Source organism: Manis pentadactyla, chromosome 13 (genome assembly GCF_030020395.1).
Source record: "Manis pentadactyla isolate mManPen7 chromosome 13, mManPen7.hap1, whole genome shotgun sequence".
Lineage (NCBI taxonomy): Eukaryota > Metazoa > Chordata > Mammalia > Pholidota > Manidae > Manis > Manis pentadactyla.
Genome location: NC_080031.1, coordinates 29800526 through 29815521, shown reverse-complemented (window position 1 = coordinate 29815521; position 14996 = coordinate 29800526). Strand labels below are relative to the sequence as shown.

General features: G+C 38.2%; 1 protein-coding gene and 1 long non-coding RNA gene across 2 annotated transcripts in view; one reads left to right on the top strand and one right to left on the bottom strand.

The window, feature by feature from the left end:
- Positions 1–23: 23 nt before the first annotated feature.
- Positions 24–7947, top strand: LOC118921147 (stromelysin-1-like). Its single transcript, XM_036902774.2, has 10 exons — positions 24–206; positions 880–1124; positions 1219–1367; positions 1498–1623; positions 3174–3338; positions 3524–3668; positions 4551–4684; positions 5082–5241; positions 6363–6466; positions 7540–7947. Exons 1-10 carry the CDS (start codon positions 87–89, stop codon positions 7638–7640), a joined length of 1449 nt encoding a protein of 482 aa, XP_036758669.2. The 5' UTR covers positions 24–86; the 3' UTR covers positions 7641–7947.
- LOC130680153 (uncharacterized) overlaps positions 6396–14996 on the bottom strand; it is a 35423-nt gene continuing 26822 nt past the window's right edge. Inside the window, exon 3 of the long non-coding RNA XR_008993201.1 lies at positions 6396–6512. This is a non-coding gene — a long non-coding RNA (uncharacterized LOC130680153). The remainder of the gene's footprint in view (positions 6513–14996) is intronic.

The following is a 14996-nucleotide window of genomic DNA, read 5'->3' as shown; positions in this document are numbered from 1 at the left end:
ACATTGTCACCCTATAAAAGTTGGGCTCTAGAGGGTGGACTTAGAAGGTTGGCAGAGAGCAAGGCATTAAGACAACGCAGAACTGAATGAATTCAGTGGCAATGAAGAATCTTCCTATTGCACTGCTGCTGTGTGTGGCAGTGTGCTCAGCCTACCCCTTGGACAGAGGAGCAAAGGACAAGGATGACAGCCTGGACCTTGTTCAGGTAATGAACCCAAACAGCCCTCACATTCACAGGCAGGGTTGGCGGGGAAAGCCAACTCTGCTTTCCATTTGTAAGACTCACCTAGAGTGGTTTAAGTGTACCATGTAGGAATAGTTCAAGGCAGGGCTATAAAGTACTGGATGTTTTCCTAAGATCACAAATGCCCTAGCAGCAGCTGCACTGGCGCTTGAGGTACTTGAATAGCAAGTGGAGAAAATGAGATATATCTTGATTTGGAACCTCTTTAATGCACTGTTAGCCTACTTATATATTTATATTGGTAATGTCATGTTTAGACACAAGGATTTGTCCAGTTTTTTTTCTTAAGCCAGGTTCTGTGGGAGGCATAAAGTGGAAAGCTGAGGGAATTGAAAGATGTTCCTGAAATACACAATTATGCCCAAAGAAATGTTTTGTTTTTCTCTTTTCACGTCACTAGGTATTCTCAATTTTCCACTTTTCATGGCTTTGGTAGTAAACTAAGCCGCAGACATACAAAGATAAAACAAAAGTGAAGGGGAGTCTGTAACTGAAGAGTTAAACAGAATGTGACACTTATTTTAATTTCAGCAAGTTAGAGAAATACCTGAGGTTAACCGAGCAACTGCAATTTACTATAAAAGGCTACAAAATCACAAGAATGACCTAAAAACTATACTTATTACTTCATTAGCAATACCTAGAAAACTATTACAACCTTCCAAAAGATGTGAAGCAGTTTTTTAGAAGAAAGGACAGTAGTCCTGTTGTTAAAAAAATCCAAGAAATGCAGACGTTCCTTGGGCTGGAGGTGACAGGGAAGCTGGACACCGACACTTTGGAAATGATGCGCAAGCCCAGGTGTGGGGTTCCAGATGTCGGTTACTTCAGCATCTTTCCCGGCATGCCGAAGTGGAGGAAATCTCAACTCACTTACAGGTAATGGGGCCAAAGAGGCTTTCGCATAGTACCAAGATTTCGTAAATTACTATCAGAAGAGAAAATTGTTTCTTCTTCAATTTTTCTCTTAAAGGATTGTAGGTTATACACTGGATCTGCCAAAAGATGCTGTTGATTCTGCTATTGAGAAAGCTCTGAAAGTCTGGGAGGAGGTGACTCCACTTACATTCTCCCGGATTTACGAAGGAGAGGCTGACATTATGATCACCTTTGCGGTTAGAGGTAAAAAATACTGCAACAATTACAACACAAAGCATGAAACGCGTCCATCTATCTGGTGGTGTTTTATTAGAAAAGGTTCCAAAGAGATCTTATTACCTACCTCTTTCAAGTGAAACATTTTCTCTCTTAGAACATGGAGACTTTATCCCTTTTGATGGACCTGGGAAAGTTTTGGCTCATGCCTATGCACCTGGGCCAGGGATTTATGGAGATGCTCATTTTGATGATGATGAACAATGGACAGAAGACACATTAGGTGAGTCACACATCTCTCAGAATGATTTTGGTGTTTGTTGTTTTTATATTTGGTAAAGTCTTAACAAAGATTAGTCAAGAAATGGGGTGTTCTGGATTTCCCCATGGGTCAAGGATCAGCAGCATATATGTTTGTTTTAGTCATTATTGAAAATGTTTTCAGTTGTCTAAAGCTTATTCTCTGTCTTGATAAACTCAATGTAGGAAGCATCATAAAGTATTTCTCTGATGAGTTTAGTTCTAAGGTAATCTTAGGACCATAATTAGGAATGATCTCTTATTACATCAAATTGCAGGTATCCATGGGATAGAGTATTGCCTTAAGTCTACATGCTCTGCCCTGGATATTGCTTATACCCAACTAGGGGAAATTTCTCCCAATTACTTCTTTACTCTTCAAAACAGAAATGAGAATTAAATTTCAGATATTTATGTACCTCCTTAGGTTTTTCGGGTAAAATCAACATTTTACTAAGTTAAGACTTTTTATGGACTTGTTCTGAAAGAAAGGACTAAACCCCAGATACAATGTCCAGACATTTTTAGGTAGAAGAATATTTCTCAGTTCATAACTGTATATTTTGAGGAATGGCTTCCAAAGTTTTCAAATAACTGGCTGAAACAAATAATGCTACTTCTGAAATTGAATCGGGATTTATAACCAAAATGCAAACAGAATCTCTGTAGACAGTACACACATGAGGTTTTTAGGTTTTAGGGCTGGATAAAAATCTTTGGATTGATTGAATTAACATATTTCAGGAAAAGTCTCAAATGAGAACTTTACTAGGATCACAAGCTACACTGATATCACTTATAAATTAAAACTGACTTACTTGGTATGTCAAATATAATTACCAAATGACTTCCAATTTCAGCACTTTGTTTTTTTCCTTTTAATAATTGAAGGAAAAAAATCCGAATACAGCTAGTATTTGTGCAGCAAAAATCTCCTTAGTGACACATTTTAATCCAATCTCGCAAATCCTATGATATTATTAATATTTCAGACCCAATATGTACTTAAGAATAATCATGAGGCTAAAAGGTTATGCATGCAATAGTCCAATGTAAAATAACAGGAGTATGATTAAGGATTTCAGAATTGAAATGAATAAACTGTGATTCATTTAACTGATACTGTTACTGGCAAATGTTAATACACTGAAATGTGTTTAGCTTTTCACTGACCAATGAAGAGAAATGTTTACTAATGTGCTAAACAAGTGGGTTCATTCTACTCGAGTACAAGAAAAGGGACCTTGTTTTCATGGGTTAAGAAGCCCGAAGTTAATAGGCTCCTGAGGCTGGAGAAGGGAGGGAGTGCATATGGCTAGACACTGTCTCAAAGATGGATTTCAAGAATAAGTCTTGAAAAATGCTAGTTCTTCATTAAGTGATGGATTAAGTTAATTGATCAATTAACCAAAAAACAAGGCAAAAAAGCCCTATTTGGTCTTGTGAAGTAAACAAATATAATACACAGTTGACCTGTGCAATGTACATATATTTAAGGAATAAGTAACTAGCATTTATGGTTTCTTTAAACAGGGACCAATTTATTCCTCGTTGCTGCCCATGAACTTGGCCATTCCTTGGGTCTCTTTCACTCCTCTGACCCTGAAGCTTTGATGTACCCAGTCTACAACAAATTCACAGACCTGACACAGTTCCATCTTTCTCAAGATGATGTGAATGGCATTCAGTCCCTGTATGGTGAGTGATGCTGGAAAAATGAGGCATTGTAGCCTTGCAGGGCTGGTCTTAGAGAATATTTAAAATGCTGCATAAAGCAATTGCAGTTCAACTCAAAGCAGTTTGAGAATGTTTGGAAAGCATATAAATTGACAGAAGCATCACATTTCTCCTAATGTTTGCATCTGCACATCTATCCCCTTTAGGATCTCCCCCTGATTCCCATGATAACCCGGAAGTACCCACAGAATCTGGGACTCCAGGATCTGCGACACCGGCCATGTGTGATCCTGCTCTGTCCTTCGATGCAATCAGCACTCTGAGGGGGGAAATCCTGTTCTTTAAAGACAGGTCAGACCAGATTATATTGTCCTATCTTTTCTTTTGATATGCAAGGCTTAGAAAGGAAAATGAACAGAAGTGTGACAGATTTTTTAACATTTAAAGCAAACATGCTTTCTCTGAACTTGAAATCATTCAAATCTGGCCCTCCATTTTTCACATTTTCCTAAAATCGCCAAGTTCATTTTCAAAGACTTAAGATGATTTGATTCTTGTCTTCTAATTGTTGTTCCTAAATATCAGAAGCCATGGTTGCTTTTCAAAAGGCACAAGTAGAACTTGAGAATCATTTTATCTTTACCTCCTTTAAAAATGCCACCAGGATAGTTTTACATTTAATCAATTTATTCACTGCTAGATAAATATGCATGTGATAAAACATTCAATAGGAAGAAAGTTAAAAGCAAGTCTCCCTCACATGACTGACCCTTGATTTCTCAGTTCTCCCCAAATTCATCCCCAGTCAAGGATTCTTGTATGTGCTTCCAGGATTGTCATGTGCATATATAACAACATACTTACATAGTATATATACATGCGGACACTTCTGCCTACCTTTTTGAAAATATATGTGATGGCATAACAATATACACAGTTTTGCATGAATTGTAGGGTTTTTTGCACTGCATTGTAAGATAACTTTTCTGTCATAGAAGATGTTACTCTGGAATCTTATGGCAGGAAGTCCAGTGCAGGAAGTCTGAAGATAAAGGAAAGATACTTTCCCAGTGGTGATATACTTGATTTCTGTCTGTCATGGAGCCTAGAGGATGACGGAATGGGGGAATGAGTGAGGCAGGACAATGAGAAAAAATGCTGGAAAAAAGTGAAAACATTTCACTAAAGGTGAAAGATTGCTTCCAACTTCATTTATTTTCATATTTATTTCAGACATTTTTGGCGCAAAACACTCAGGACACCTGAAACTGGATTTTATTTGATCTCTTCATTTTGGCCAAATCTTCCTTCAGGAGTGGATGCTGCATATGAAGTTATTAGCAAGGATACTGTTTTCATTTTTAAAGGTAATTATTATATAATTTCCTTAATTTGTTGACATAAACTCTTTACCTGGAAAATTGAATAGGACTTTAATTTTCTCTACCATGGCACATTTTGTCTACACTATTACTCTGTAATGAAGAAATAACCAGGACTGGTATTATTTTATTTATATTTTATAGATGATAAAAATGAACACAGGAATATAAATTGCTCAGAGTTGTAAATTCCCTTATTTGGTTTATGTTCATTCATTCAATCTGCAAATTTTTGTTAAATGTTTGCCTTGAGATAGTGATTAAATGTAAAATATTGACTTCCCTTGTACTATGAAAATCAAAGGTGCTAAAAAGTATTTCTAAAACCAAAAGACTTAACTGTTAAAAATTTAATGTGACTCTGAATTATTTATTTTAACAGGAAACCAATTCTGGGCCATCAGAGGAAATGAGGTACAAGCAGGGTACCCAAGAAATATCCAAACCCTGGGTTTTCCTCCAACAGTAAGGAAAATAGATGCAGCCACTTCTGATAAGGAAAAGAAGAAAACATACTTCTTTGTCGAGGACAAATACTGGAAGTAAGATGAGTTTGGGATGACTTTGACCCTAATTAGAGAAATTAATTTCTTGCTCTAAGGAAATCCCCTACCTCACTCTTAGCCCTGCTTGCTTCTCAGTAGGAAGAACTGGGCTTTAGACAACTGTGGGGAAGGGTTTACTCTCAAATGCAGCAGTGCCCGAAATCAGGTGCTCCTTAAGCATTCCTGCTTTGGGTGCCACGTGTAACAGGCTGGAGCTTCCCTTGCTGTTGTCCCCCCTGCCCGGACTGCCATCTTCTCTCCCCAAGCTGCCCAAACCCCACCCAACCTTCAAGTCCTGATTAGAGGCTCGCCACCTCCAGAAAGCTCTCCGTGCTGGACTCCAAACCCAACTGCATTTTTCTTTTTTGAAAGAAGCCCTGAGAATCCAGGCCACAATGTAGCATTCTTTCCTCTTTCCTGCTGTCTCCTAGGTCTTCTCATTGTCCCACTGGGCACTTGTCCTCTCTTCCCAATCTTATGATTTTCAAGGGCTTCCCCACTCTTTACCGCAGCTTATTTAAGATGATGAGCAACAGCAGGATGGTTTTATGGTTAGAACCCAGAACTCACTGAGAAGCTGATTCTTGGGCCATCTGCCTGGATTCTGAGTCATCTGGGCAGACTGACTGAGGTCCAGCAGTAAGTCCCAAATGCATGTCCTGTGCTTTGTTTCCCATCCCAACCCCATTTCCTGGGTGGCCGCCATAGGAGATCCGGGTGTGCAGGGTTGGGAAAGCATGTGTGAGCCAAGTATGGTAGAGAACTTGAAATCTGTATTTGAGATGAATGATTGAATTTATTACAAGCATTTGTTCACACTTTCATATCTCTGTAATAGAAAGATGATTAAGACTCTTTCTGTCCAGCCTTAAGAAATATAACAAACAGCGTCTGCTAGATCAGGATGTTGCCTCTGTTCCTGGTGAAGATACAGTGGCGAGAGCTAAGTTTACAGTACTATTAAAGTCGCATATTTCTGTGGTGCTCAACATGTTTGACATGTATCTGCAGCACTTGGAAAGTTTACTAGAACTCCACATTAAGCCCAACATGATTTATGCATTTTGGTAACATGGTCTCTGTACAATTTTGAGTTTTGTTTCTTTAACTTGGTGCAGATTTGATGAAAAGAGATGGTCCATGGAGCCAGGCTTTCCCAAGGAAACAGCAGATGACTTCCCAGGGATTGACACAAAGGTTGATGCCGTTTTTGAAACATTTGGTAAGAAGATACTTATCCTGTCGGCAGTGGGGCACATCAAAGCATTCTATGGTATCACAGGGAAGAGGAGAATTGAAATAATTTTTAATAACAAAATTATTTTAGCCTATTCCCTCCTCTCACCCCCTGCTAAAATTTCAACTTAATTTTATACCAATTATCTGACCACTTCATACAATAAGTGGTGTTGAATCATAAAGATAATTAATTTATCTATATTTTGTTTAATACATGCAGATAAAACCAAAATGCTCATGTCACTACCTTACATCCAGAGCTATTACCTCTCAGATTGCCGTCAGTACAAAAACCCGCACAGGTGGTGGGGCCCAGTTTAATACTGGCTGGCGGGCTTTCTCCTCCACTCCACCCTATTGTGACTCCTAATTTCCAGGGAGATTTTCTCTGTCTTTCCCAAGTAGTCATCCCCAGCGTTGCTCAGTTGCAAATATTTATCTTTCCATGGGCCCAAAGTTAAAAAAAAATGTTGTTTTTTCCCCTACTCAAGGAGAGATGAGTAGAGGCTGATTTTTATTGAAAGATAAACTGAGCACCACAATGGCTGAGCCAGGAAGGATCTGTGGTGTCCTGAAAGAGTCGCTGTGCTTCTCTGAGGCCAGACATGCCCCTCAGGCTGCAATGTGAGGAAGGGGAAGTAGGAGTATGGAAGGGGAAGTAGGAAGAAAAGAAAGAGATCACAGTTGCCAAAGAAGCAGAGAATTTCATCTGACTGGAAGCAAAACAACCTAGTAACTCAGAGTCTGGCTTTGCTATCAGACACAGCAGGCATGGAGCACTGCTTCCAACCCTTTTCTCACTGAGTGACCTTGGACAAGCATCGGAATTGGTCTGAACCTCAACTTGCTCCTCTGTAAAATGGAGTAAGAAATACTTAATCATAGGATTGTTGCAGAAATAAATGGGGAAAAATTCATGTAAAACCCTTAGCATGGTCCCTAGTACATAGTAAAGCTTTATAAACACTTTCTAGATAGGTTTTACTATTGGTCTGAGTTTTGTTGCCAAATTTATTTATTTGAAACAATACCTATTTCCCTTGTCTGTATTTGCAGGTTTTTTCTATTTCTTCAGTGGATCTTCACAGTTGGAGTTTGATCCAAATGCAAAGAAAGTGACACATGTCTTGAAGAGTAACAGCTGGTTTAATTGTTAGAAGAGATGCTTGCTTACATGGCAAAACCTGGGCATTTTAAATGAAGCTGATAATTCTTCACCTAAGGCTTCTGGAATTGAAATGGTTCATTTTCTCCTGCATATGCATGACTGAGAACACACGTGTGCCCTGTACGTCTTGCCAGTCAGCTGCACGTTTCATAGGTATTTAAACGCACTGCTGAGCTTGCCCTTTGGTCACATGGTGTGACCTTCCACAGGAGAAGGGGGAACTCCTCAGGTGCAACAGACAAGTGACTGTACATAGATGATTTGTTTCTTATTTAATAAAGAGGATTTACCAGTTATTTTTTGTTTGCTTCTTTCAAGAACAAGTTGTTCTCACAATCTCAGGCACATTGTGGACCAAGAAAAAGACAGTTTGAGATCCTCAGCCAGTGGTGTTAGGATTAGGGTCTCCATGGCTGGGGCCTCACAATAATCTCATCTAGAATCAAACACAATCTACCACTTGCCCTTCCCAGGTGCCCAACAAACAGAATCCTTAATTCTACCATCCAGACACTATATGTGTTTCTGACCCACCCTGGGAGAAAGGAAAGTTGTCACCATGTAGGGCAGGCTCTGGAAAAATTGTGAAGCAGAATTATAGCAAATCATCTGAGGAAATCAAACCTGTTCCTCATCTTTTCCTTTTACTTATGTATTCCCTCAGTGGAGCCCCTTGGCCTGCCCTAGCAAACAAAATTGATCATATCCACCTATTCACACATGGAAATATCCTCTTGTACTCATTTCCTATCTGTCCATGCTACAAGTCCATGGGCAAATGCTATCCTAAAACAGATTTATTGTCCTTAAGTCACATGTGTACCACAATATCTGCTACACAGAAAGAGTTTATCACACTTTAACTTACTCATTCACTTGAGAATAATTTATTAATCATATTCCATGTGCCAGGCATTTGCTGGGTTGTAGGCATAAGAGCCTGAGAATGTGGACACTCTCTCGCCCTCACTGAGATTATAATCCAGCAAGAAAGAATGCACGTATGCAGATAACAACACACCTGTACATGTCATTGTAAATTTAAGAAGACCTACAGGAAAAAATAGAGTGAGTGGTTTGATAGAACAACAGGAGGATCTATTTTGAAGTAGGTGACTTTGGAAGACCATTTGAGAGAATGGCATTGGAGAGAGATTTGGAGGGGAGGCGTAGAAATTAGGTGAGGAGATGATTGCTTGGACTAAAGGGGTTGCACTGGAGAGACAAGAATAGAATATACATATTATGTATTATATATAATACACACATATTTATGATAGACAACAGGGCTCTATGATATGGAATTAGTGGCTAGAATAATTCCTAGATGGCGTCCTTGAGCTTAAGGACAAATGTCACAAATGGTGACAGCATTTACTGAGATGAGGGAGGCCTGGGAAGCAGTTTTGTGAGGAAATGGTAAATTAGGAAGAACTGCTTAGTTTTGCCAATTTTTGAAATATCTGTGAGCTATCCACATAGGTCATGAGGTAAATGAGTCAGTAACTCAGAAGATAGAGTAGCTAAGTGGCAATGGATGTTAACTAAACTATTGTGGTACTCATTTTGCAATATGCACATATATCAGATTATCAGGTTCTACACCTAAAATTAATACAATTTTGTATGTCAACTATATCTCAATTTTTAAAAAAGAGAAAGATATAAATATGTGGAATTTTTCAGCATTTAGATTATTCTTAAAACCATTAATATGAGAGAGACCACAGAGGAACTGTTAAGATGGAACTGTAACAAACAGCAATATTTTGCCAGGAATTTCTTTACTTTGAAAATTACCTAAATTTATTTGGCTTACTTTTTTAGAAAAGTACTCTATAGCCGTAACACAAATTCAAAAGGTTAAAAAAAAATGCAACGAAAATTTTCCCCTCCCGTTACTACCATCTAATTCCTTTTCTCAGAATCAACCAAATAGATTCTTATAGATTCTTTTAGAGCTATTTTATATACATACAAAGATTAATATCATTTTTTAAAGTAAAACAGTACCATGCAATTTTACATTGCTCTGTTCTTTGCTGTCTCCATTTAATATATCTTGGCAACTATTCTACATTAGTACACGTAGAATTGCTTCAGTCTTTTACTGGCTGATTTTATGAAACAAATGTGTAATATGTTTATTCAATTTTCTATTGATGACTAAATTAATGATGAAGTAAATACATAATCAAAGAAATAAAATTTTTAAATAAAAATGATTAAAATAAATAGAAATGCTATATAAAGATAACAGTAATTTAATAATCTATGAAATATGCATTTGAAAAATATACATATTTAAAATAAAAATAGTAAAAATAAATTGAATAAAATCATGTGCATCAGATTAATTTCAATATCCAGTATATCAGTAGGTTATTTTCAAAATTTTGTTATTTTTCCCAGTGCTATAATGAATGTGTTTGAGCATAATTGCAGATCTGATGAAAATTTTAAACTTCAAAGGCTGAGCAGAAGTGGGGAGCAGGGCGCCTTGTCTATTGGGGTCTCCAACATGTGGGCTATTGGATGTTCTTTTTTTTTGTGAGGGCATCTCTCATATTTATTGATCAAACGGTTGTTAACAACAATAAAATTCTGTATAGGGGACTCAATCCTCAATGCACAATCATTAATCCACCCCAAGCCTAATTTTCGTCAGTCTCCAATCTTCTGAGGCATAACAAACAAGTTCTTACATGGAGAACAAATTCTTACATAGTGAATAAGTTCTTACATGGTGAACAGTACAAGGGCAGCCATCACAGAAACCTTCGGTTTTGCTCATGCATTATGAACTATAAACAGTCAGTTCAAATATGAATACTCATTTGGTTTTTATACTTGATTTATATGTGGATACCACATTTCTCTCTTTATTATTATTATTTTTAATAAAATGCTGAAGTGGTAGGTAGATACAAGATAAAGGTAGAAAACATAGTTTAGTGTTGTAAGAGAGCAAATGTAGATGATCAGGTGTGTGCCTGTAGACTATGTGTTAATCCAAGCTAGACCAGGGCAATAAGACATCCACGTATGCAGAAGATTTCTCTCAGAACAGGGGGGGTGAGGTTCTAAGCCTCACCTCTGTTGATCCCCAATTTCTCACCTGATGACCCCCCCTGCGACTGTGCCTGTCTTAGGTTGTTCCTCCCTTGAGGAATCTTACCCGTCTCTGGCTAACCAGTCATCTTCCGGGGCCATACAGGGAAATGTAAAGTTGGTAAGTGAGAGAGAGGCCTTATTGTTTGAAATAGTTAGCTTTTTATTTCTTTGCATATTTATGTCCTGTAGCTTCTATGCCCAGCATTTGTCTTGAGGTATCTTTACCACTTGGAAGAATTATGATACTCGGTAAATTTGATACGAGGCACGAATTCTATTTAAGGGTTGTAATTAGGAAGGAAGAAGAAAAGCTATAGAAGTAGCAGGCGGCAGAAAACATGGGAAGATTGATTATTTCTTTGACATATCTTCTTGTAGAGTAACTTCAGCATGTATAGGTTTTAAGCTACTACTTGAATTGCGCACACACATTAACATAATAGGAGTATAGTTACATAACCAAAGCATACCTGTAATTACCAGCCATCTCCAGTGAAACCAAGAAAACCAGTTAGGCACCTTAGGCATTTGTGAAAACTTATCTATGATATGGTGGATATTGTCCAACTGAACTTGAACAGTCTGAGAGAAATCAGACAAATTAAAACAACCCATTCCTGGGGAATGTTCACATCCCTTATGTTCTTTTAACAGTAAATAGACTGTAGTTGTAAGATTTTGGAGTGCTACAATTTGCACTTCTCCTAATTCTTGATTGAGTTCCAACAGTATAGATCCAGTCAAATTTGTTGTTTTACTGTATGCACAGGCCAGCTTAGATATCTCCTTCCTCATTACCAAGGCAAGTCCAGGAACTGGTGGGATGAGTGCATCTACAGCTATAGCAGTGCGTGGATCTTTGTTGGGGTTTTTTGATGATCCTCTTCTGGCATGAGTCTTCCCGAGAGTGCTGATGTTGGAAGTTCTTTTTCATAGCGTATCTTAGTTCATTTTCGGGGTAGCCAAATTAGGCTTTGATCCTCTTTATAAACACAAACAGACCCTTTGCCTACACTTTTATATGCCCTTTATACCCTTGTGTAGAACTCATTGGAGGTTACCACACAGGAACTGCCTTTTTTTTTTTTTTGGTATCACTAATCCACACTTACATGACGAATATTATGTTTACTAGGCTCTCCCCTATACCAGGTCTCCCCTATAAACCCCTTTACAGTCACTGTCCATCAGCATAGCAAAATGTTGTAGAATCACTACTTGCCTTCTCTGTGTTGTACAGCCCTCCCTTTTCTCCTACCCCACCATGCATGTTAATCTTAATACCCCCCTACTTCTCCCCCACCCTTATCCCTCCCTACCCACCCATCCTCCCCAGTACCTATCCCTTTGGTACCTGTTAGTTCATTCTTGAGTTCTGTGATTCTGCTGCTGTTTTGTTCCTTCAGTTTTTCCTTTGTTCTTATATTCCACAGATGAGTGAAATCATTTGGTATTTCTCTTTCTCTGCTTGGCTTGTTTCACTGAGCAAAATACCCTCCAGCTCCATCCATGTTGCTGCAAATGGTTGGATTTGCCCTTTTCTTATGGCTGAGTAGTATTCCATTGTGTATATGTACCACATCTTCTTTATCCATTCATCTATCGATGGACATTTAGGTTGCTTCCAATTCTTGGCTATTGTAAATAGTGCTGCGATAAACATAGGGGTGCACTGATCTTTCTCATACTTGATTGCTGCATTCTTAGGGTAAATTCCTAGGAGTGCAATTCCTGGGTCAAATGGTAAGTCTGTTTTGAGCATTTTGATGTACCTCCATACTGCTTTCCACAATGGTTGAACAAGTTTACATTCCCACCAGCAGTGTAGGAGGGTTCCCCTTTCTCCACAGCCTCGCCAACATTTGTTGTTGTTTGTCTTTTGGATGGCAGCCATCCTTACTGGTGTGAGGTGATACCTCATTGTAGTATTAATTTGCATTTCTCTGATAATTAGCGATGTGGAGCATCTTTTCATGTGTCTGTTGGCCATCTGTATTTCTTTTTTGGAGAACCGTCTGTTCAGTTCCTTTGCCCATTTTTTAATTGGGTTATTTGTTTTTTGTTTGTTGAGGCGTGTGAGCTCTTTATATATTCTGGACGTCAAGCCTTTATCGGATGTGTCATTTTCAAAGATATTCTCCCATACTGTAGGGTTTCTTTTTGTTCTATTGATGGTGTCTTTTGCTGTACAGAAGCTTTTCAGCTTAATATAGTCCCACTTGTTCATTTTTGCTGTTGTTTTCCTTGCCCGGGGAGATATGTTCAAGAAGAGGTCACTCATGTTTATGTCTAAGAGGTTTGTGCCTATGTTTTCTTCCAAGAGTTTAATGGTTTCATGACTTACATTCAGGTCTTTGATCCATTTTGAGTTTACTTTTGTATATGGGGTTAGACGATGGTCCAGTTTCATTCTCCTACATGTAGCTGTCCAGTTTTGCCAGCACCATCTGTTGAAGAGACTGTCATTTCGCCATTGTATGTCCATGGCTCCTTTATCAAATATTAATTGACCATATATGTCTGAGATAATGTCTGGATTCTCTAGTCTGTTCCATTGGTCTGTGGCTCTGTTCTTGTGCCAGTACCAAATTGTCTTGATTACTATGGCTTTATAATAGAGCTTGAAGTTGGGGAGTGAGATCCCCCCTACTTTATTCTTCTTTCTCAGGATTGCTTTAGCTATTCGGGGTCTTTGGTGGTTCCATATGAATTTTTGAATTATTTGATCCAGTTCATTGAAGAATGTTGCTGGTAGTTTCATAGGGATTGCATCAAATCTGTATATTGCTTTGGGCAGGATGGCCATTTTGACGATATTAATTCTTCCTAGCCATGAGCATGGGATGCGTTTCCATCTGTTAGTGTCCCCTTTAATTTCTTTTAAGAGTGACTTGTAGTTTTCAGAATATAAGTCTTTCACTTCTTTGGTTAGGTTTATTCCTAGGTATTTTATTTTTTTTGATGCAATTGTGAATGGAGTTGTTTTCCTGATTTCTCTTTCTGTTGGTTCATTGTTGGTATATAGGAAAGCCACAGATTTCTGTGTGTTGATTTTGTATCCTGCAACTTTGCTGTATTCCGATATCAGTTCTAGTAGTTCTGGGGTGGAGTCTTTAGGGTTTTTTATGTACAGTATCATGTCATCTGCAAATAGTGACAGTTTGACTTCTTCTTTGCCAATCTGGATTCCTTGTATTTTTTTGTTTTGTCTGATTGCCGTGGCTAGGACCTCTAGTACAATGTTAAATAACAGTGGGGAGAGTGGGCATCCCTGTCTAGTTCCCGATCTCAGCGGAAATGCTTTCAGCTTCTCGCTATTCAATATAATGTTGGCTGTGGGTTTTTCATAGATGGCCTTTATTATGTTGAGGTACTTGCCCTCTATTCCCATTTTGCTGAGAGTTTTTATCATGAATGGATGTTGAACTTTGTCAAATGCTTTTTCAGCATCTATGGAGATGATCATGTGGTTTTTGTCTTTCTTTTTGTTGATGTGGTGGATGATATTGATGGACTTTCGAATGTTGTGCCATCCTTGCATCCCTGGGATGAATCCCACTTGGTCATGGTGTACGATGGTTTTGATGTATTTTTGAATTCGGTTTGCTAAAATTTTGTTGAGTATTTTTGCGTCTACGTTCATCAGGGATATTGGTCTATAGTTTTCTTTTTTGGTGGTGTCTTTGCCTGGTTTTGGTATTAGGGTGATGTTAGCTTCATAGAATGAGTGTGGGAGTATCCCCTCCTCTTCTATTTCTTGGAAAACTTTAAGGAGAATGGGTATTATGTCTTCCCTGTATGTCTGATAAAATTCCGAGGTAAATCCATCTGGCCCGGGGGTTTTGTTCTTTGGTAGTTTTTTGATTACCGCTTCAATTTCGTTGCTGGTAATTGGTCTGTTTAGATTTTCTGTTTCTTTTTGGGTCAGTCTTGGAAGGTTGTATTTTTCTAGGAAGTTGTCCATTTCTCCTAGGTTTCCCAGCTTGTTAGCATATAGGTTTTCATAGTAGTCTCTAATAATTCTTTGTATTTCTGCGGGATCTGTTGTGATTTTTCCTTTCTCATTTCTGATACTGTTGATTTGTGTTGACTCTCTTTTCCTCTTAATAAGTCTGGCTAGAGGCTTATCTATTTTGTTTATTTTCTCGAAGAACCAGCTCTTGGTTTCATTGATTTTTGCTATTGTTTTATTCTTCTCAATTTTATTTAGTTCTTCTCTGATCTTTATTAT

Coding starts and splice junctions, on each gene's coding strand:
- LOC118921147 (XM_036902774.2), top strand. CDS start 87: ATGAATTCAGTGGCAATGAAGAATCTTCCTATTGCACTGCTGCTGTGT. Junction 1,125..1,218: donor AAATCTCAACTCACTTACAG/GTAATGGGGCCA, acceptor TTTCTCTTAAAG/GATTGTAGGTTATACACTGG. Junction 3,339..3,523: donor TGGCATTCAGTCCCTGTATG/GTGAGTGATGCT, acceptor TATCCCCTTTAG/GATCTCCCCCTGATTCCCAT.